A 24,148-nucleotide genomic window follows, 5' to 3' on the forward strand; every position below is an offset into this window, starting at 1 on the left:
GCTAACCCAGAAGTAGTACTGCGGGTTAAGAACTTTGCTTCAGGATGAGAACAGAAATTGCGCGGCGGCGGCAGGAGGCCCTATTAGCTAAAGTGGTGCTTCAGGTTAAGAACAGTTTCAGGTTAAGAACGGACCTCCGGAACAAATTAAGTACATAACCAGAGGTACCACTGTATTGAATGTTTCAATTCAAAGTCACTTGCTTTGAAGCCAAAGTAAACAAACAAGATGAATGCAAGTGATTTCTTCATAAACTATATAGTGAAGCTACACAAGGGGTTCAACCATTCTGGAACCAGGAGCTACTGTGGAAATTAAGAAATTGTCATGGGTACCCAAAAAAACTCCATTTCACAGAAGATGAACTGCTGATGAGAAGAATCCTGTCCCAGCCAAAATGCCTACACCTCCCATCCAACAAAACAGACCAAAAAATCAGTCAACACCTCCCAACCAAAAAAACTCAAATTTACAAAAAAGGGGCATGGGGAGGGGCTTAGTGAGCAGAAAAGAGGCTGTCCAAGGGTGCTAGGTTAGGGTTGTTGTGGGGGCATGGCGGTTTAACCCTCAAGGGAATTGTATACATGCATTAAAGGACTAGCACAGCACATTTTCTACCAGCTGAATTGATTGTGTACCAGCAGTGCAATGTCCCACAATTCCTCAAGTAAATACTACATTCCACCTCAAAAGAATGTGCATGCCTCCTAAAATCTCTACTTACACAACAGCTAGTTTTCTGCAGTTATTGTTTGGCTTTGATTTTAAAATCAGACTGCAACTTTTCCAGAAGTGGAACATCTTCCAAAAAAATCTGTCCCAAGATCTAAGCAGTCCTTGTCCAATTAATTATATTCTCTTATGAGGAAAAGTTAGCTGAGGTTTACCATGTACCCTGCTTCATAAAATCACCAATTATATTACAAAGTCCTTCTAATTGTTTCAAAAGCAAGGTTCTAACTACACATGACATAGATCCCTAACAAAAACCAGGTGGCTGCTTGTCGTAAAGAAAAGCAGCTTTGGAAGACGGATTTCAAATATAGAAGCAGTGGAAAGATGTTTCATCCTTCCCCTCACACCCATCTACTGCATCACTGGTCCGGATCCCCCTCCCAATACTGTTTCTTTTTAGGAAAAGCAGCTGCTAGCCTTTTGTTACATATGCATGTGTAACATATGACTAGGCTCTAACACGTTAATGATAAGCCTTACATTGTCAAGTGATCCTGACTGCAATTTGTATTCTGTTCTGCTTGTACTATCAACTGAATTAAACAAAGAAGATTTTTCTGGCCTGTACCACTTCCTGTTGTGGCTGTGTGTGTTTGTTTGAATACCGCCCCTCCCTTCCATAATGACTTTCTAGCGTGGGAGGGAAAACCCAGCAAAGAGAAGACTAGTCAGAATCCATCTCCTACCAGGTTAATTGTCTAAAAGCAGGGATCTTTCTCTCCATTGGAAACATTCAAAAAACGCAACCACACTAGCTACATGAAGTGGTACAGGCCAGAAAAAACTTTGCCAATTGATCCCTGCTGATGACATTAAGTGGCCTTCACTGATTATAAGCTATCTGAATGCATAGTAGTAAGCCCGGATGTGTAATCTAATTTTGTGCATCTGTCTCTCCTCCTCTCTATAATATATATACATATATTACACACACACACAGGGCCACACCCTTGTACTCAGCGCTATTTGCTCCAGAAATCTGTCTCCTGCCTATAATTTCAGTGTGCTGAAAAGGAGGGCCGGGCACCGCAGGACTTAACGGTGAATCTGAATGAAAAATGTAAAAAAAAACACCACCACCACCACCACCACCACCACCCCGATCTTACCCATAAACATACACCAAGAGGGTTGGGGCAGGATGAGAGAAGAGGCAACAAACCCACCCAACCATTAACAACTCGGGATTTCCAAATATGGAGAGCTATTGTGGTGGTATTAAACGAAGGTCCGAAAGCCGCCGCCCCCTCTCCGCTCTCTAGTCAAAGCCAAACCTCCTGAACTGGGTTTGGCGCCGACCACCCTTGTCTCCCAAAACAGCCCCACACATCCCGAAAGGCGCATTTCTGCGGATGCCCTCGACCCCCTTCCCGAAGGACGAGGTCAAGTTACGTGCAACTCCCCTTTACACACCCTCACCAAAGCAAAAGGGAAACCGAAGCCTGACTGAAACCCTCTTTTTAATTTTATTTTTTGGGGTGCCATTCGATTGCTAAGCCCCGCCGCTCCCTCGATATATATATATATTTTAAGCCCCCAGAAACTAGAGAGTCACGAAAGGGACCCTCCCCGTGGCAACATTAACACACACACACGACTCACCGGTTCCTCACAGGGTCACTCGTCGCCGGCTTGCCGGTGCCTCCATCCATCCGCCCGGCGACGGCTGGGAGTAGTTATCCGCTGCCCCTTTCCCTCTTAAGGCGCCGCCGCTCCGCTTCCCCGCTCCTCTCCTCGTCCCTCCCCCGAGAAGCCCGCGAGGGGCAGCGGGCCCAGAAGCGGCCGTTCAACTCCCTCTTTCCCCCTCAGAGGTACGGAAAGGCGCCCCCCGCTAGAGACCCGAGCCGGGTGGCAGTAAGAGAGGGGTGCGCGTGCGCGAGGGCAAGCACTGGCAAGCCCCCCCCCCCCGCCTTTCTCTCGGCTCGCGCGCCGTTCTCAACCCCCTTTGTTCGGCTTCGGCGGCGGAACTCTCCCGAAAAGCTTCTCCTTCCGTCCGGCTGCTGCACCGCGTCTCGCAGGGCCCTTCAGAGAAGCCCCTTTCGCGCTGCAGACCTCGCGAGAGGCCCGCTCCCCTCACGGCCCCGGCGTCTCAAGCCCAGGCATCTCGTGGCAGCTGCGGCATCTCCACACGAAGAAGGAGGAGGAGGAGAAGGGAGAAAGCCGAGGCTGCTGCTGCTGCTGGTGGTGGTGCTGCTGCTCCTCCTCCTCCTCCGGCGGCCAACAACACAGCGGCGGCAACAAGCGGTCGGGCCTCCGACCCGGAACCTTATCGGCGCTCGGAGCCGCACGGGAAGCGGATCTGCTGCCGGCTCACGGGGGAGGGAAGCTGGGCGGAGCCCCGGAGGAGAGCGAGAGAGGAACCCCGGGGTGGGGCAGGGGGGAGGGCGATGCGCATCTTACTCCCCGGAGGAAGAGACCCCTTTCAAGGCTGCGCGGCGGTAAGGAAAAGCGAGGCTCCCCCCCCCAAAAGTCGCGGACGCTCCACAATTCGGAGTCGGCGGCGTCTCCTTCTTCCCCCGCGCCTAAGTAATTCTCTCTGCCTCAGATTCGTCCGCTCTCAGAAAACGAAAGCCCTGCTGCGCGCATCTGCTTCGGGATCAAGTCCCTCGCCTGCGGGGAATCTTGAGAGCCACCGGCTGCGTTCCGTGGTAAGGGACCCCTGCTGCACCGGGGCCAGGTTGCAGGTGAGGGACTGCCTGTGGGAATACTCTCCTTCGGGAGGAAACAAAATGCGTCTTGCACATAGGAAAGCGGCCCGCCCAGGATGAAAAGCTGGACTGGACTCTGATAGTCAGGCTGTCTTTATTTTTATTGTTGTTGTTTTATTAGGTTGAGCTATTTATTCAAATATAGGAACCCACACCCGCAGCAGCCTTAAAGTGGTACCATCGAAGCAAAGCTGATCTACTTGGGAGTCTAAAGGACAGGGAAATTAGGGTTTATTGGGCAGTTTTAACAGATTGGGAGATTTATTGTACTATAAGTTTTTGTGGGTTAGAGCTATAGTCTGTGGAAGCTTATGGCACAACAAATCTTTTAATATACCACAATGCCCATTTATTTATTTTGCTGCAGCAGTTTAACAGGGGTGTCAGTCTGCAAATCTTTTACCATTGGAGTGAATGCAATAATGCCATTCACTTAAAAACAAACATGCACAGGTTGGTGGCACTTACTCAGCCGTTACCAGTCTGTCCAACTCATAACTGAGGAAGTTAAATGGTTCTTGACAATGTATGGCTTCCATTGGCATCAGAATTATTATTATTTTGGGAACTTTTTAATGTTTGATGTTTTACTGTGTTTTCATATGTGCTGTAAGCTGCCCAGAGTAGCTGGGAAAACCCAGCCAGATGGGGTGCGGTATAAAAAATAAAATTATTATCTATAATTATTATTATTCCAAAGTAATGATTCTGAACATGGGACCAGGACTGGCATTATTTCACAGAGCAATTCTGAATATCAGACATATGTTGTATTCACTATTAAGGTGATAAAAGGATTAGATTTGATTATATTTTTAGCACATTCTTACTAATGGAGTGACATGAAATCAAGGAATGGTAATTATCTCAGAATAATTAACATATAGGGTATGGCCAGATATCTATGTATGTGGGAATCTGGGTTGGACCTATGCATTTGTTTTTCTCAGGGCCGGTCCTACCATTAGGCAGAACAAGGTGACTGCCTTAGGTGGCAGGTGCTGGTACATAAGTGGGTGGTCACTCCTTTCGCTGTTTTCCCTTACCCATTCCACATTTCCTTCTGTTGGAGGACAGAGCTGTGCATGTTGCACTGGCTATTCTAGCCTTCCTAAACTAGCCTGCTACTAAGTGCTGTAGAAGATGCTATCCATGTTGAAGCAACAATCAACTGGCAGTTCAGTCTGCTTCTGTATATGGAACAGGAAGGAGGCAGCATCTTGTCCTTTGCCCATGAGCACAGAATGTCATAGGCCAACCCCAAACAATACATTTTCAATGCTGCCTCTCCCATAAGAACCTTGCTCCTGCAATAGGATTCATTTTGCTGACTTTCCCAGTCCTTAATCCTCCTTTATTACTAATCTCATAAAGACCCAGAAGGTAAATTAGGGATATGTTTGGATTATCTATGGGCTCTAGGCAGCTGCTTGGTTTTGCCAAGTGGCTAGTGGTGACTGTGCCCAAAGGTTCTCTGTTTAGGATTAATGCTCAGTTTAAATGGGCTGTGGATTGAACTGTTTGTCACCATACAATCTTTACAAATTTCACGCTTCTAATATTTAAGCAGTGGCTTCATTATAAATTATTTTGAATTTTCAGAACAGTCCTCGAAATGCTCAAAGCAAAATGAAGATTTCCTTTCTTTATTCAGGGAGGATAGAGAGGGAGAGAAAGAAAATTACTAGCATGCTTTAAATTGGGGAAAACATCTGTGGCGGTTGTTTCCTTTTAAAAAAAACTTGTTTTCTCAGATAAAATCTTTGGTTTCTGATTATTTTTTCACTAAAATAGATATATTAACAAACCATGGGCAACCCAGAGGTAATAACTGAAGCATACGTAGCTGTAATCCGTCCAAAGAACGCTGCAAGCCTGAATTCTCGTGAATATCGTGCTAAATCATATGAGGTAAAATCATTATTATTTGTTAGGAGGTGTTGAAAATGCATTAAATGGGAGGGTTTTTTATTGTAGGAAATTGTTGTTAAAATTTGTATACTGCTCTTCATCCAAGGATCACAGGGTGGCTCACAACATAAAAACAAAAACACAAAATACATAATTGAAACAAAACACTAAACCTTCTCCCATGAATACATTTAAAAGAATGTATAAATTAAGGTGTAGCATCAGTGAGAATAACATCCTAGTCCTAGGTACAGACAGAAACTCAGGAAGTAGTCTGACGTTAGTGATTGAATTTCCTATAGTAACGTATCTTCTGCGTAAGAAAATTGTTCCTCATAGCCCCATTTCATCATTTCACTTTTGCCTTTTAATGCCATCATATGATAGGTGCAGGATGATTCTGTCACCATGTAAGTTGCTATTAAATATTTCTCAATTGTTACAATAACCACAATGTACAGCTAGATCATACTGCTGCTTAATATCTCAGAGATACTCCTCAGAATATTGTGGGGAAGTGATGCAGTTACAAAACACCCTAACAGAAGGATGTGTAGTAATATTGCTTAAATTCTATTTTGTTGTTATGTGTTTAGCCAAGCTAGCAAAATTGTTACCAATAAAAGATTATCACAGAGCAAATTATGTGGCATTCACACAGTCAACATTCATGTTATGCTCAACAGAGTTATAGTTAACTGAGTCTGTTGATCCAGGCAACATAACAAACCACAGTTAACTAACCACAAAAGCAAAAGCTTGCAAACATCTCTGCCCCAGCTGCATAGGAGAAGGGGAGAGGGGGAAGCACACAAGGCGAAAGCTTGCCGCAGCACATTTAAGATAATCAACTAGTCTAGAGTAAATGTCTTGAAATATGCAGAGCAAATTTCTTTTCTCCCAGTTCTCTTTCAACATTAAGAAGGTATGGGCTTATTTTACAGAATAATTTCATTCAATTCCTCATATTTTCAATTTTCACCAGTCTCTCTTAATGCTTTATTTATTAAATAGCCATTCAATGAATGCAATAGCATGTTAATTGTGATTGTGAACATTTTCATTTTGTACAGAGGGATTTTAAAATTCAAAAGCTTAAGCAAATGCATGAATTTGCATCAGAATAAGTTTTGACTTAATAATACAAAAAACAAAATTATGTTATTGAAATGCATGTTGTCAAAGAATAATGAAATAATACTGCATTTCCAAAATAAAGGTAAAGGGACCCCTGACCATTTGGTCCAGTCATAGACGACTCTGGAGTTGCGGCACTCATCTCGCTTTATTGGCGTACAGCTTCCGGGTCATATGGCCAGTATGACTAAGCCGCTTCTGGCGAACCAGAGCAGCGCACAGAAATGCCATTTACCTTCCTGCCAGAGCGGTACCTATTTATCCCTTTTTATTTCCAAAATAGCAGCAGGTAATTCTGTGGTACATCCATAAAGGATCTTGTTTGGAGACACAATTTAAATACTGTACAGATTTTTTTAAAGCTTCCTGATATTTCTTTTTATTCAGGAAATTCAATGCAGAAATGGACCTTACAGTATTTTGAATACAAAAAAAAAAAAAATGCATCATGAGCCTAAACATTTTTTTTTTTACCATTATCTACATCTCATACCAACATGGCATTGCCTAAAAAGTAAAGCTTGCACATTGGTATATCTCATTCTAAGTATATGAGTGCAAGGGCAGCCTCTGTTTAAACAGTGCTATTATTCTTTCAAAATACAGATCTTTGTATTAACTAATGTTTACCTTGATTTTCATCAGATTTTGTTGCTTGAAGTTCCCATCGAAGGACACAAGAAAAAAAGAAGAAAAATGTTGTTGGAAACTAAAATTCAGGGAGGTGGCGATATATCCCAAAAGATCTTGGATTATATACTAGAAACCACCAAACCAATTTCACCAGGAAATCAAGGTATTAAAGGTAAGGATGGCTATTTCTGCTTTCTAAAATAAATAACCAGGTCAGTCTCCCTAACCCCGTTTATTTTCTGCTTGATAACCAATGACAGTCAGTATAGCTAAAACAACAATCTTAATTATTCTGCATAATGCTTGTCATAATATGAAGATTTTTACTTATTTTTCGAAGTTAATAAAGTTCTTATCCAGCTAAAGGAGAGGTTCTGAAAGAAGAGCTCTGGTATTGGAAAAGCCTGCTCCTTGTCTATGCCAATCTATTCTTAGAAAGAAGAGAAAGTTGGAGCAAGCACTCATTTGAAGTCTCCCCAATATGGGGAGACAGGTACAGAAAAGGATGCTTACTCAGTCAACTGGAGCCTAGGTCATTTAAAAGTTAAAATCAGTACTTTGTACTGTGCCTTGAAACTAACTGGGTGTCACTGCAGTTGTTATATTCCAGGTGTACCTCCAGTTCCCTCCTATTAGGGCTTATTCACACTTACCTTTGACCAACTCTTTCCAGGCAGAGATCCACGCTTTAATGCTTGTTCCATGTCAGAGTGTGGTTCCCCTTGCCTCAAAACCCACTATTTTAAAGCTGAATTGGAGCAAATGTCAGTTCGGTTTTTCCGCAGATTGATGCTTGCTGCAATTCAGCTTTAAAGAGTCGGTCTTTGCAGGGCAAATTCTGAAGCAAAAAAAACAACCAGGGTTCTCAAACATGGAGCTTTAAATCACACCTGGAAAGAGCAGAAGAAAACTTAATCAAATGGGTGGCTGCACTAATTGAAGCTTCTAAGCCGTCTTCAAAGGCAGCCCCATATAGAGTGTGCTCTTGTAGCCCAACAATTAACAAAGGGTTAAATCCAATGTTAGTTGTACTCATAGTGCACCTATGGGGATAGAATTCAATGTATCACTCAGTGCAGTATGTGTGCAGGAAACTAAGTCATCTCAAGCAGTGGGACTTTCCCTCCCTTCCCCTTCCCCTCCTCCCAACCTTCTAAACCTGTTCTGGGGTTTTCTCCAACCCTCCAGAGCAGATTTTAGGGCCATTGGATGTGGGAGAGTAAGTCCCATGCATGCAACAGTTTAGTTGAATCCTGCCCATTAAAATGAATGAGCATGGCTAACTTAGGTCCATTTAATTTCAATCAGTCTTACACTGAGTATAATTTAGTTGGATACAGCCCATGGCATGGATCACAGTCACCTGGCTATTATGCCAACAATGCCAGGTCTTGATTGATAACAACCCAAACTAGTGAACATTAACCTTGGTCTCAGCAACCTCTTGAGAATTCAGGAGAATTGCCAGGGCTGATAGTACCCCAGAATCTCCAATCCAGAAGAGTGGGACCAGTGTGTGTTATCAAGAAAGACAGATGAGAAACAGGAGGAGAATTTCAGCCATTTAATTATTAAAGGATTATTATTGTATACAGGAAAACGAGTTCTGTTAATGAAGACTTTCCCTCTTGATGGCGAGAAGGCAGGCAAGGATGCATCCCTTTTTGTTGTACCAACAGTAGTCAAAGGTAAAAATTAAAATGTTAACATTAAAGCTGCACATAATTAGCAAATGTTAATATCATTTCCTTTAAAATGTACATGAATTGCACAATCCTACGAATTCACACCTACCAGTTCCACTCAGGGCTACGCTTGAATTCATTTAAGAAATGGAACTTCTTTTTCAAAATGAAAGGGGGAAAACATTTTATTTATGAGGATGAGAGAGGAGGAGCGGGAAAGGGAGAGAAAGGATTGTGGCAAGCTGCATCAGGCACTGGTGTTTTTCAGGCCTCAGAGTTGCTTACTGCTGATTAAATCACAAATTATATTCAGTCTGTGCCCATCAGTGCAATTCTATGCATGTATTCACAGATGCAAGCCTCATTGAATTCAGTGGGGATTACTCTCAGGTAAGTGGGAATAGAATTGAGGCCGTAATGCTCTCGGAACATCATTCAACAAGGTTACACTGCAACTTATATTGGGAGAAAAATGCATTTTTCCAGAAACAAAATAATGTACTTTGATGAATGTAATAATGAGATGTCCATGCAGCTTTGGGAATTTAATTTGTGGGGCATCGGAATATAAGAACAAAATGTAATGTTATGAGGCAAAATTGCATAATAGACTAAACGAGATTTGTTCAGCCTTTTTGTTTTAAAAAGTATCTTCTCCTTTGTAGATAATACAAAATATGCCTACAGTCCTGGGTGTCCAGTTTTCTACTGCTTACAAGACATCATGAGGGTCTGCAGTGAATCCAGTACTCACTTTGCTACAGTAACAGCTAGAATGTTAATTTACTTGGATAAGTAAGACATTTTTAACAGAACTCCTTGAGTCTATAAAAAGAAAATGACACTAAATAATTAAATATTTTAAAGTATTCTTAACATTTTACATACCATAATATTTCAAGACAGATCATGTTTTACTTTTTTTAAAAAAGTTGCAGGTCCTAAGCACTTGTTCTTAAGTGTTTTTATCAGTGTATCTCTCTAACAGCTTACTTACTATGGGTATGTGTTTACGTTATGCTGTGCTAATTATCTGCTAATCTTCAATAAAAGCAACAATGCTAAAAAGTTTTTGCCCGTTGTGTTCTACAGGTGGTTAGAAGAGCGGCATTCACAGTCCCATTCAATCCCTGCTTTATTCAGACCATCTCCCTTGGAGCGGATTAAAACAAATGTTACAAACCCTGCATATGCTGTTGAACCTGGGCAGACAGAGAGCTCACTTCATATGGGATACACAGCATTGGAAATCAAGAGTAAAATGCTGGCACTTGAGAAGGCAGACATGTGCATCTACAACCCTTTATTTGGCTCAGATCTTCAGTATACCAATAGGGTAAGAGGAGATCATTATTAATTTACTGCATATACTTGAGTATAAGCCGACCCGAATATAAGCTGAGGCACCTAATTTTAGCACAAAAAAACAGGGAAAACTTATTGACTCGTGCATAAGCCAGTTCACCACACCACAAACCTGGTGGTGGCGGCAGCGGAGGAAGAAGAACAAGCAGCCCGAAAGGGCTCCTTTCGGGCTGCTAGTCCCTCCACCTCCCCTTGCAAGAGGTGGGCAGGGGCGGCTGGACCAACGGCGAGAAAGGGCTCCTTTCGGGCTGCTCGTCCCTCCGCCGCTGCCACCCACCTCGAGTATGTTCTGAAAAATGTTCAGAAAAAGTTGGCTTATACTCGAGTATATACGGTAAGAGTGTTAGATTTTTAATGCTCATTAGGGTGTACTTTGAGCCTTTTTCTTCTTCTTTATTATATGGTCTTTCCAGGTCGACAAAGTGGTTATAAATCCATACTTTGGACTCGGAGCCCCAGACTATTCAAAAATACAAATTCCAAAACGTGAAAAGTGGCAACGCAGCATGAGCAGTGTCATGGAAGACAAGTACTGTGCTATTTTTATTCATTTGCATTTATTTATAAAAGAATTGTCCCCTGAAGTCCAAACCCTTATTTATTTATTTAAAAACTGTATAGGCATTATTGCTTCCTGAGTGGATCAGGGCAAGCCTAAATATGTTTACTCATAAGTAAGTCACATTATGTTCAGTAGAGTATACTCCTTCGTAAGTTTGCATCAGTTCTTTTTTTTAAGTAATAATTTTTATTAAGCTTTCAGTTTTACATTTCAAAATAAAACATTTTGCAAACTTTAAAATATCCAGTGACTTTCCTTCTTATCCTTTCATGGTTCATTTTCTGCATATTTTACTACAACCATTCAAATCAGTTTTCCACCCAAAAAAATTTATTTACCCTGTTGAACTAGTGCTGCCAGCGTTTTCAGCTGTATAAAGTTATTTTCCATATATTCAATAAATTCTTTCCACTCTTCATTAATATATGTTCTTCTTGCTCTCCTAGTCTATGTGTTTAATCTGCAAGTTCTGCATATTCTGTCAACTTAAGTTGCCAGTCCTCTTCAGTTGGACTTTCCATTTTTGGGCTAACAAAACATGGGCCGCAGTTGTTGCATACATAAATAACCTTTTCTGACACCTAGAAATTTTTGTCAGGGTCAGTGTTTTTTTCTGGGGGTACACAGGGGTACACATATCCCTAAACATTTTGTGAATCTTTGTACTTTTGTCCATTTACTGTATTTATTTTACCCAATTTGAACTATAAAATGGTGATTTTCTTGAGTTAAAATGAGAGCACCCCTAAACATTTTTTTAGGGGGGAAAGCATTGGTCTGGGTTATTTCCAACAAAGTAGTTTTAAACATTTTTTTTCCAATTCATTATAAATTATTTCCTCATCTAGAAATATTAGTGCAGCCTGTTTTTCATTTCTTACTTCCAAGTACTCTCTTAAATTAAATACATTTCTGATATTCTCTTTCATTTGTCGGTCTGGTAAAAACCTGGCCTGGTATCTGTGGACTGACTCAGTCTATGTCCTTTTCAATCTATTAGCCAATATCATAGCAAATAGTTTGTAGTTGTAATTCAATAATGAAATAGGTCTGTAATTTTTGGTCTTTTTTAAGTTGCTGTCTTGTTTGGGGATGAAAGTAATGAATGCATGTCTCTGTGGACATGGAACTACTCCCATCACCAAAAATCTGTTAATGGTGTCCTTAAGTGGTTCTATAAGTGCATCCTGAAACTTTTTATAATAAACTGCAGTAAGTCCATCTGGCCCTGGTGCTTTCCCCATTTTCATTTGGTTTATTGCCATTTGCAATTCAGAATTTGCCAATTTTTCTTAGATACTCTGGGTATGTAACAGTCACTTAAAGTAAGTTTTCATAAGTTCTGTAATGATCTCAGGTCCCTTGCTGGAGAGGGTAGTGGCAACCACCACAGTCAAAGCTATGAGCAGCCTTTTAACTTCCCCTCAAAGTGTGTTGGCTCTTAAAAGTGAAATATCCCATCAGTGTACTAAGACTGTAAAGTAGAAATAGGTTTTAAATGCAGCCTCACCCCCACCCTGCATTACATTAGTGGGAGGAAAACCAACTCCTTTACTGTCTCATGCCTTTTCTCTTTAGATCAAAGCAACAGGATGCTTTCGATGAAGCAGTTGTATAACATGACTGAAATATCATATCTTAATTCCCTCCCCACTCCACAGGGAACGTCAGTGGGTTGATGATTTCCCTCTTCATCGCAGTGCTTGTGAAGGAGATTCTGAGTTATTGAGTCAACTTCTCAATGAAAACTTTTCAGTCAACCAGCTGGACAGTGACCATTGGGCACCCATCCATTACGCATGCTGGTGAGCAGAGTACTCTTGCATTGAAGTCCAAAACAGGGAATTGTTCATAAGTAAAACCATCTGTTTGTGTCCTCATGCTTATGTGTGTGTGTTCAAGCTTTTGTCATGCTCAAACGTAGCTGAGAAATAGAACCCAGAAGGCAGCTATGTGGGTGAAGGGTGTGACTCAGCAGCTGAGGATTTGCTCACTTCTCTGTGTCTCTGAGCATTAGAGGGCAAAGTAAACCATCTGTAGTCTAGCACAGACTTGGGAAAGGGCAAAATGTGACGCTCACTGCAGAGGCTAGGATCATAGGACCCCCATTGAAATGAATTGCAGTTATTTTTTCACATGTAACTGAATGGCTGCTATTTACCCCATGTAGATTAATCAGGCTGAACTTGAGGAAAGTTTATGGTGGGAACAAAACCACTCTCCATTTCCTATAGTGGAAGGCCTAGATTCCACTGAAACTCGTGGAAAAGCGCAGTTTGATGTATCACTGTCCCTCAGAATTCTTCCCTGCATGCACATAGACTGCCCCCATCAAAAAGATGGGCATTTTGCTAATTTCTAATAATTATTGCACATTAGTTGCCCAGCTTGCATGTAATGTTAAGCCAAACCATGGTTTAGCATGAACGAGTGAAGGCTGAGACTGTCATATTCTTCCCCCAGGCATGCCACTGTTGCACTACCCACGGCTAAGCTATTGTTTGGCTTAGTATTATGTCCGAACCCAGGGTTGTGGTTTGTCTCTCCTAGATGAACTGCAGGCAGAACACATTTTGGTTATAACTTGTGGTTTATTAGGAGCAGGAGAAACCACAAGTCCAGATTCAGACATAAGCTAAACCATACTTTAGCTGCAGATTCAGATATATGCCAAACCATAACTTAGTTGCAAGTAGTGCTACAGCAGCAAGACCAGGGAAGGAGCAAAGTGGCCCCGTTTCTTCTAAGCACCCATGTTTGTTCATTTGTGCTAAGCTATGGCTTTTGGCTTAGTATTAGATGCAAATTGGGTCAGTGTGAAAGTGGATTCTGGCAGCTCAAAGGTAACCCAGACTTTGTAGTAACTTTGCAAATGCTGTAGAAACTGGCAATCCAGTTAAGTGGCTAGGTCCAGCTTTAATGAAAAGCACCACTGCTGTAAGAGAGGCTTTCTGCAAAAAATGTACTTAGCAGTTGCTAATTTAAAAATGGATGTAAAAATTTTTTTGGGGGGGGGGGAACCCTCATATATTCTTAGATTATTTGAAAAAATTGAATTGAATTATTTATTTTAGAATAGTAACTTCTCCCACAACTAAGTGAATTTCATTAAATTGCAAATACTAATTATTTTTGTGAGGCATGAATTCATTCCAGAATGCTGGTAGTGTTTCAGACACTTAGACTGAACTAAAATAATTAACAAGTAAGTGCAGTTTCTTACATGTGTCTTTAGAACCATTTCATAGACCATATGCAAGCTTACCTTTATTTGTATTTGTTCTCTCTGTAGGTATGGTAAAGTTGAAGCTACTCGAATGTTGTTAGAGAAAGGAAAATGCAATCCAAACTTGCTCAATGGACAGCTCAGCTCGCCTCTTCACTTTGCTGCTGGGGGTGGGCATGCCGAAATTGTACAGATTCTCCTAAACCATCCAGAAATTGATAGAGTAAGATGTATTTGTAATTTCAATCATGGTTTCTTATACAATTAAATTCTGCTTTTGAACAGTGGCTCATGCTTCCATTTGCAAAAGAATAAAAACAATTAAGATGTTTCTTGAAGTCAGTCCAAGGAATGACAGTATTGTGGAGCAGGAAACACAACAGTAAATACTTCAGAGAAGTAATTCCTATTGCAAAGAAGTAATTCCTATCATTGCAGTTTGCGCTAGGAAGAATTGGCACCGTGGTCAGCACTTTGAACAGTACCCTGAAAATGTTTAAGACAAGTGGTGCTCTCTAATTCAGAGCATTGAACACCCCACAGAACACTGCATCTGGAAGTGCTTCATTTCCTAATCATGGGCATGATTCTGTTATTTGGTGGTAGGATTGGAAAACACAGTTCAGAAGTGGAGTCATGCCAGTTGATAAGTGAAGGGTACTTTCCAAGAAGGGGGCAGTGGATGTTGCAGCTTTTACTTGAGGGGCTGTAGCTTAATAGTGGAGCACATGACTTGCATGCAAAAGGTCCCAGGGTTTTTGAAAGCCTTTGAAAGAAAGGCTTGTGTCTGAAACACTGGGTGGCCCCTGCCAGTCATTGTGTAAGCAGTGCTGAGCCAGGTGGACCAGTGGCCTAACACAGCATAAGACAGGTTGCTATGTTGCATTTAGAAAGCTGTGTTTTAAATCTCGTATTGCTTCTGTTTGTAGCACATCACTGATCAACAAGGAAGAACCCCACTGAATGTCTGTGAAGAGAACAAACAAAATGAGTGGGCAAAAACTGCTAACTTGCTGAAAGAGGCCGCAAACAAACAAGTATGCAATGACCTTTCAGATTTTAGAAAAGGCCCTTAAAAGCAAAAGGAAGTGTTTACTGGTTATTGTATTTGTTAAAAACATACATATATATATATATGTATTGTATTTGTTAAAAACATACATATATATATATATATATATATATATATATATATATATATATAAAATAATATGTATATATGTATGTATATATAATATGTATATATGTGTGTGTGTGTATATATATATATAGCGCAAAAGGAAGCATTAATCCAGGAGCAGTCGGTGTGGTGGGGCAGTGCCATAGATAGACGCATTCCTGATAGATGCATCCTTTACCATGATGGGGCAGGACAGTGGTGAGGTTGAGGCTGTATGGGTATAGTGGCAGGTGCAAGCTTTGCTAGTGAGTCGGTGCTGCCCCGACCTCATGGCCAACCTGCACAGCACAATCCCTCTGCAACCTACATTTATCTCGTGTAGTGACATGGTGTTATGGCAAGCCCATAAACATAAGATGCTGCTGAGTAGAATTTATTATTTCCATTTTAATCTAATTTATTAACACCACAGACCTTCTCAAATATTTTCTTCCTAGAGTTGTTTTAATGGACTTTCTATATTGAATAAATTCTTGCGCAGCAGAACACCTTGCAATAGTGCAAGTCTTGAAATTCCAGTTCAGCATGCCATTTGAATGAGCTCCCCTATGTCATCTGTGCTGCAATGGATCTCGGAAGCAGAGCTTGACACCAGGGATCTCTGACCCTTCTCCTGAGCTTGTACCTGGAGAAGTGGATCATCCTTGACCATGTGTCTCATTTCAGGGATGTTTAGACACTAATATTGCCCCTTTTTCCACCAGAGGGGGGCAAGGTACTGGCACCCACAAATTTTGGCTTGCTACCAGGACCAGGCAAGGTTTCAGTATTTCCTGTTTTCATTTATTTCCTCTAGTATGAGAAGGTACGAATTTATCGAATGGATGGGTCATACCGCTCTGTGGAGTTGAAACATGGAAACAACACCACTGTGCAACAGATAATGGAAGGAATGCGTCTTTCTCAAGAGACACAACAGTATTTCACTATTTGGATCTGTTCTGAAAATCTTAGTAAGTAATTGGTATCTTGATGACATCTGGTGTGGGGTGGATGGGGAAGAACAGTCTTTCAGGCAAAAAAACAGGAGCCCTTCCAGGCCTAATTGGCCCATGCACTGGAAGTTGTCCATCCTCTGTCCCTAGCAGCCACCTTCCTCCTTTGGAGCAGGATCTCTGGAGAGGTTCTGAAGAAAGCAGTCTTTCACGTGACCTGCTCCCAAGCCCTTAAGAGCTTCAAAGTTTACGAACAGAACTTTAAATTGGATCCAGAAACTCAAGTGGGAGCCTGTGCAGCTGACAAAGCAGTGGCATAACATGATCAAAACTTCCAGTCATAGTTCATAATCTTGCAGCCCAACTTTTGGACCAGCTGTAGTTTCAAAACTACTTTTAAAGACAGATCCAAGTATAATGCATTATAATAGTTTGAATAGTTCACCTGAACACGAGTAGCAAACTATGCCTCTAGCTCCGATTGTAGCTGGTATATTAGCTGAAGCTAACAAAAGGACTGAGCTCTTAGTGTTTCTGCCTTTTCTGACAAAAAGCTGACTTTTGCACTTTTTGTTAAGTGCATCCATTTTTCTAGGACACTGGTAATTGGTGTAGACCACATTGCATTTGCATGGTTGGGAGAGATGCTGACAGTACCATGCATATTCAGTTGACTTGTTGTTTTATGTGCTTCATAAATACAGTGGAACCTCAGATTGTGAACGTGATCCATGCGGGAGGCACGTTCGCAACCCGCAGTGCTGTGTTTGCACACGCACAGGTCGTGATTTGGCGCTTCTGCGCACCAAAACCCAGAAGTAACCCATTCCGGTACTTCCGGGTTCGGCACAGTGTGCAACCCGAAATCGCGTAACCTGAAGCATCTGTAACCCGAGGTACCACTGTAACAAGAGACATCCCAAAGCGATACAATACAATAAAGACACATGTGGAACAATCACACGTATACACAAGTATACACAAGTTCAATACAGATATCAACTGCAGGGGGGAATCCATGTTAGACTGTTGAAAGAACTTCAACAGTTGCCAAAGGACAATAGGAAATATGTAACATTGCTATCTATGACATTTTGCTTTTATAATCCTGCCTTATTTCAAAACATGCTCGGTACTGTCCAGCATTCACACATACTTGATACGCACACTGAGACATTGTCTTGTTTGCATTTATTTAAATTAAAGAGCTTTTGTTGTATAGATCTCCAGCTGAAACCATATCACAAGCCTCTGCAGCACGTTCGCGACTGGATGGAAATACTCACTGAACTGACAAACCTGGATCCTCAAAGGGAAACCCCACAGCTTTTCCTGAGGAGGGATGTAAGACTTCCTTTAGAGCTTGAAAAAAAGGTTGGCATTTTATGTCCCGCTATATCAAATTCAGGTTCAACGCCTGAATCTCTAGACAGAGTCCAGTATAATGATTTCACTTAGTTTGTTCTTCTGAATTCTCCAGATAATACAGCTTGGCCAAGGGAAGCCAACGTGATGCTCTTCATATTTTGCTGGACTACAAATCCCATCATCCCCAACTGCTGACCATGCTGGCTGGGAGTGATGGGAGCTGTAGTCCCAACAGCATCTGAAGGCTATTTATGATAAATAAGAGTGGCTGGGGAAACCCAGCCAGATGGGCAGGATATAATTGTTGTTGTTGTTGTTGTTGTTAAGTGGGCGGCTAGATCTAAGCTGTGATGTAGCATTTTTAATGTTCAAGCTTTTAAACATTATTTTAAATTTATTTTGTTTTACATAACTGACTTGATCTTAAAATTTAAATAACTACATTAGTTGCTTTGCTACTGAGCAAACCAAATAAGAACTAATGATGTTTAAAATTTTAATATAAGCACATTTTATTTTCTATGCTATAGATTGAGGATCCACTGGCTATTCTTATCCTATTTGATGAGGCCAGGTACAATTTATTAAAGGGTTTCTATACGTCACCTGATGCCAAGCTGATAACACTTGCAAGTCTGCTGCTGCAAATAGTCTATGGAAATTATGAAAGTAAAAAACACAAGCAAGGCTTCCTAAAGTGAGTGGATTTTAAAATATTGATATGCTTTTTGTTTTAAAATGAAGATATTCAAATAAGAGAGTCTAAAAGACTACTTCATGATTGGAGATGTTGGCTGATTCTGGGCTCCCTCGCTTCTACATAGATAAACAATACAGTTAAAGATGACTTAACCAATCACCTGAGCAGCAAGATGGATCATCAGAATGCTATAATGTGCATTATAGCCTATTTGCATGCATGAACTGTTGATAAAAGGGCACACAGATTTTGTTTTTTATCTGTTCAATATTATAAAAGTGGTTAAACGTGTTTGGTTTTTATTTACAGTGAAGAAAACTTAAAATCTATAGTACCAATCACCAAATTAAAAAGCAAGGCACCTCACTGGACAAATCGAATACTTCATGAATACAAGGTACAATATTGAGCAACATGTCAGAAAACCTGAAAGCACTCCGATCATAAATTTTAATGTTGTTAATTTCTTTTTATATTGTAAACTGCTACAAGTTATGTTGTGCGATTTTAGATGAAAGTTTTCCTTTTATTCTCTGTCGTCCATTGTAAAGGACTTTGGCTATATACAGTAAAATTGACTCACCATTAATAATTTAAAATGTCCTTTATTTTCTGGAAATGTTAGGGCAACAAAAATAAAATGCCAACCAAGAGGTCTAACGGCTAATTTTTGAGTCATTGCTATCGGTGACCAGCTTTACGTGCCACATTAAACTATTGTTAAAATAAGCTCTGGTGTAATATGAATCCATTGCTTCCTCTCCACTGGTAATATGCTGCTGAGGAACTGAGCTATGGTTTGAACCTGGGCTAAGGGTTTGTTTCTGTCCAAACAAACTTAAGGGGTACTGGATTATTTTGGAGAATCAAACCATGAACTCAGGTTTAGCAGAAATGCTAAATGAAATTTAACTTCCTGATCTCCCCTGCCCCCACAAAAAAAAATTCTTATTGAAGTCAACAGCATGGTTATGAATTTCTTTCCATCTTGTATGTATTCATATGTAATCATATCAAAGTATCCTTAAGCAAAGTATTTCTATCATTTCAAAGAATCTGGATCCAAATACAGTGGAACCTCGGGTTACGGACATAATCCATGTCGGAGGCATGTCCGCAACCCGCAGAGTTCGCATCCTGAAGCCCCACACCCCGCGCAGGCGATTTAGTGCTTCTACGCAGGCGCGAGCGGCGAAACCCGGAAGTAACCTGTTCCAGTACAGTGGTACCTCAGGTTACAGACGCTTCAGGTTACAGACTCTGCTAACCCAGAAATATTACCTCATGTTAAGAACTTTGCTTCAGGACGAGAACAGAAATTGTGCTCCAGCAGCGCGGTGGCAGCAGGAGGCCCCATTAGCTAAAGTGGTGCTTCAGGTTAAGAACAGTTTTAGGTTAAGAACGGACCTCCGGAACGAATTAAGTACTTAACTCAAGGTACCACGGTACTTCCGGGTTTCCTGTGGTCCGCAACCAAAAAACACGTAACCTGAAGCATCCGTAACATGAGGTATGACTGTAGAAGTTAAAATCTCAACTTTTGTGGGTATGTCAACTTGTATTTGCAGAATCTCAGTACCAGTGAAGGCGTTAGTAAAGAGATGCATCACCTGCAGCGCATGTTTTTGCAGACCTGCTGGGAGATTCCTACCTATGGGGCTGCTTTTTTCACAGGACAAGTATTCACAAAAGCAAGCTCAAGCAATCATAAAGTCATCAGAGTGTATGTAGGTGTAAATGTCAAAGGATTGCACCTTCTCAATATGGAAACAAAGGTACAGTCTTTGTTTTTCAGTTTTGAGTCTTAACACTATCTGTGAACATAATGCATAAAGTGTGCATATTTCATACAGCATATGTCAATAATATTGTTATTTTATTTAACATAGTAGTATTTCATTTTTTTGTAATTCAGAACAGAATATGTCAGACAATGAGCACATATGTAGCTTACTGAGGAAAGCACTTTTATTTAGTGTCAAATTTATAGATAATGTTGGCTTTTCAGCTTGTTTCCTTTATATTGACAGGCATTGCTCATATCTTTAAGATATGGTTGCTTTATGTGGCAGCTGGGAGATGGAGACAGCTGTTTTCAAATACATAGTCTGGAAAACAAAATGAGCTTTATAGTCCATACCAAGCAGGTAAACAAACTACTGATTTCACACATTCCTTACCTCCCCACTCCCCAATTTTTCCCCTGGTGCTGTGCATGCCTAACAATTACATTTTAGGACAGATATCGATTGCTGTTAGTTTTGGAGAGGGGACGCGGGTGGCGCTGTGGTCTACACCACTTGAGTCTCTTGGGCTTGCTGATCAGAAGGTTGGCAGTTCAAATCCACACAATAGGGTGAGCTCCCGTTGCTCTGTCTCAGCTTCTGCCAACCTAGCAGTTTGAAAGCATACCAGCACAAGTAGATAAATAGGTGGCAGGAAGGTAAACGGCATTTCCATGCACTCTGGCCCTCGTCACGTTCCTCTGCCAGTAGCAGTTTAGTTATGCTGGCCACAAGACCCAGAAATCTGTCTGTGGACAAACGTTGGCTCCCTCAGCCTGAAAACAAGATGAGTGCCATACCCCATAATGACCTTTGACTGTACTTAACTGTCCAGGGGTCCTTTAGCTTTACCTAATATTGGAGAATAATACTGTTGATTGGACTAGCATTGGTTTAAAGAAACACAGTAATTCTGCACAATAGTTTGATTTAGGCAGATGAACAAGTAACACTACTCAGCTGTTAAAAAAATATTCAATGTCTGCCATAGAGCCCTAAAAATCTGTGCTTAGAACTAGTTTACACTCTTTATAGTCCACGGAGCATACATTTTCAACACTAACAAGCAGTTATCTCTATTTGTTATTTGTTATTTATCCTTGTCTCACAATATAGCTTGGGCCATCTTCCTGAACCTGGTGCCCTTCAGATGCCATGGGCTACAGCTTCCATCATCCCAGGCCAGCAGGGGAGGATGGCAATTGTAGTCCAAAACATTGAGAGGGCACCAGATTGGGGGAGGCTGATTTGACTAATATTTTATAAAAGCAGATTTCTGAACTAAAGTTATTCTTTCCACCTGCACTGTGGACTAAGGTTAAGGTTTTTCATCATATTTAAATGAAGGTTATACTACATTAAATTAAGATGTGATTCTGGTGTCTCCTATAAAAAGGGTAAAGGTCAAAGAGACATGAGTTCTTACACAAATAGTCAAAAGAATTCGCTAGATAGAACAGGGAGGTATCCCAAATTAGAAGGTGCATAGGTTGCACAAGCTGCTTCTGCCCAGTTTTTGGCAATTCCCCACTCCCATGATGTCCTAGGTTCCTTGACCTTCATGAGAGGTAATAATAGTAATAATAATTTTCTTATTTATACCCCACCCATCTGGCTGAGTTTCCCCAGCCACTCCCCAGGTTTCTCAAGAGGGTAAGTGGAGGGTGGAGATGCTGATAAATAAGCCTCCTCATACAAACAGACCTGCTCACAACATTGGATGCAGCCCAATAAAAATAATTACTTCCAGCTCTAAAAAGTAACATAAAACATGAAGTTCTGACTTTGCACTGAGCATTTAAGGCTGCAATTCCGAAAACAATCCTTTGAGTTCTTCTCACTGCAGCTCCCATGCCACATCCCAGGAATTTCCCGAAAGTATCCTCCAGCAGGTTTTTTGGGATGCAGGCGTGGGGAAGAGGGGCAGGGATGCCCACTTGCACAAGTGGGCTTCCACTCACAAAGTACTAGATAGAATACGTCTTATGACCCTGATTTGTTTTTTCTGTTTGCAGGCGGGACTTGTTGTAAAATTGCTGATGAAATTAAGCAGCCAGCTGGTTCCCAGTGAAAGAAGTAACTGAAATAAGTGGAGAATGATTATGCAATTAGCTACATTAAGCCCATTTTTTTGTTTCTGTAAATAAAAGCCTTGCATGTATATGAATTGTACAGGATGAAATATGCTCTCTATTGGACATCATACAGGAGTTTATTTGTTTATTTGTAAAATAGAATATATCTGTTATTTTTATAATAATGTTGGGGGGTTTATTTTAAAAACCATAACATGCATCAAGAAAAAATGTGCATATAACCAACAGCAGTTGAAAACACAATAGGATGTAAGCCCCATTGGACACAATAGAACTTACTTCTGCGTAAACTTGCATAGGATTGCACTGTAAGTCTATACAGCCGTACCTTGGTTTTCAAACAGCTTAGTTTTTGAACGTTTTGGCTCCCGAACGCCGCAAACCTGGAAGTGACTGCTCCGGTTTGCGAACTATTTTTGGAAGCCGAATGTCTGACGGGGCTTCCATAGCTTCCGATTGGCCGCAGGATCTTCATGCAGCCAATCAGAAGCCACGCTTTGGTTTTGGAATTCGAACGGACTTCCAGAATGGATTCCGTTCAGCTTCCAAGGTACTGTATTCTTGTTTAAAATAGGCAATAAATAAGATTTTGCACCTCGGCTATCCAACGGAAGATGGTTTGCAGGTTTTACTGCATTATTCTGTCATGGCATGTGTGAACTATTGCAATAGAGCATAATTGGAGGAATGTAGTGAAACTTGAAAAATAACCTTTAGTAGTCAGCCTAGTAACAAGTGGCTATACTGTAATTAAACTCCCCAAAAGTATTAAGATCTGGGGACCTCTAGTAGCTGTAGCCAGAAGAGAAAGCCAGCAACTTCCCTAGCCTGATTTTTTAAAAAAGCCTACACAACAAAAAACTTTCTTTATTACCCCTTTATTTAGAACTTAATTTGATTAAAAACAACATCTTATTATATATTTAGAATATTGCATGGAAAGAGTCAGGGGGTTAGATCTAGCTCGGTCAAACAGAGTCCATCCATTGAACTAAATGGACATGATTAACTCAAGTCCATTTATTTCAGTGTATCTTCTTTAAGCATAATTTAGTTAGCTGCAACGGAGGAAGAACTTTGTTGAATGAAATATAAAGTATTGTGTACTTTGTTGCCTTTTTATACTTATGAAATAATTGTTTTGCTAATTTATTGTTATGTTTATGAAGTACAGTTTTTTAAATAATATATTCTTTGTACAAAGACTTGTGAAAACTAGTGTTTTTTATTTAAATTGAAAAGGGAAAAGTCTGTTTGACTAAACCATGATTAGTGATAGTGGGCCTGTTCGTTTCCATGCTTTTGTTAGAATTCATCTGGGCAATTTCCGACAAAACTAGCCTTTCATAAGAATCCTTCTAAGCCTGCCATTTTCATTCACGGCATTCCTATTTGTTTAATGCCCGAGTAAAATCTTTGGTTGTGATCCAAACAGAGTGGAGGGGCCATAGTTCTGTGGCACAGAACATATTTTCCATACAGGAGGTCCCAGGTTCAGTCCCTGTCATCTCTAGTTAAAAGGATTAGGTCACAGGTGAAGTGAAGGATCCCTGCGTAAGACCTGGAAAGCCACTGCTAGTCAGTGTCTTTTCTGACAGTGCTCCGGAAGATAAATATTCTGACCTCATATAAAGCATCTTTTGTCCCAGATTTTTTTTTTAAATGGAAGTTTCATTGATCAGCTGCTTGTGATAATGCTCTTGCACTCAGATCTGCCATATGGGCTTCCTATAGGCATCTTGGTAGGCTACTGTGAGAACAGCATGCCGGACTAGGTTGTCCACTGGCTTGATGCAGCAGGGTTCTTATGTGACAGCTGTGAAGAGTAGGGGAGGGATAACAGAGGCCAACATGCTGAGTTGTGAGAATAGATCACAGCTTTATTGAATCACCATCTTTCAACAGTGCAACATAAGGCTTGGACACAGTAGTCCTAGTGACCAGCCCATATGATGGATAACAGCACAGTTACTTGTGCTTCTGAAGAAAAGACTTCCATTAAGCTTTGCTAGAGAAAACCACAGGAAGGTGAATGACAAGACAGAGGATGAGGGGTTTCTGCACCTAGCCTTGTGATGTGCCTATCGCACATCTAGCAAAACTGGTTGTAGCTCAAAAATCCT

At 40.9% G+C, this 24,148-nt stretch overlaps 2 protein-coding genes across 10 annotated transcripts in view; one reads left to right on the forward strand and one right to left on the reverse strand.

Annotated features, from left to right (window-relative positions):
- The window catches only part of ANKIB1 (ankyrin repeat and IBR domain containing 1), a 48,703-nt gene extending 46,227 nt beyond the window's left edge, over nt 1-2,476 (reverse strand). For 8 of the 9 annotated variants that reach the window (XM_083405620.1, XM_083405616.1, XM_083405618.1 and 5 more), the window contains exon 1: nt 2,338-2,476. The gene's annotated coding sequence lies outside the window, so the exon portion shown is untranslated. Of the gene's footprint in view, nt 1-2,326 lie in introns of all 9 variants that reach the window. The other variant, XM_083405613.1, reaches the window with a different exon arrangement.
- An 804-nt stretch (nt 2,477-3,280) lies between these two features.
- On the forward strand, nt 3,281-23,230 carry KRIT1 (KRIT1 ankyrin repeat containing). Its single transcript, XM_083405623.1, has 17 exons — nt 3,281-3,419; nt 5,238-5,354; nt 7,137-7,296; nt 8,720-8,812; nt 9,475-9,604; nt 9,902-10,145; nt 10,588-10,703; nt 12,398-12,541; nt 14,029-14,185; nt 14,892-14,999; nt 15,939-16,095; nt 17,300-17,451; nt 17,976-18,142; nt 18,455-18,542; nt 19,714-19,920; nt 20,176-20,292; nt 21,945-23,230. The coding sequence occupies exons 2-17, from the start codon at nt 5,253-5,255 to the stop codon at nt 22,011-22,013; spliced, it is 2,211 nt and encodes a 736-aa protein (XP_083261749.1). The 5' UTR covers nt 3,281-3,419; nt 5,238-5,252; the 3' UTR covers nt 22,014-23,230.
- Nucleotides 23,231-24,148: the final 918 nt, after the last annotated feature.

Source organism: Podarcis tiliguerta (genome assembly GCF_965153285.1).
Source record: "Podarcis tiliguerta genome assembly, chromosome: 12".
Classification (NCBI taxonomy): Eukaryota; Metazoa; Chordata; class Lepidosauria; order Squamata; family Lacertidae; genus Podarcis; species Podarcis tiliguerta.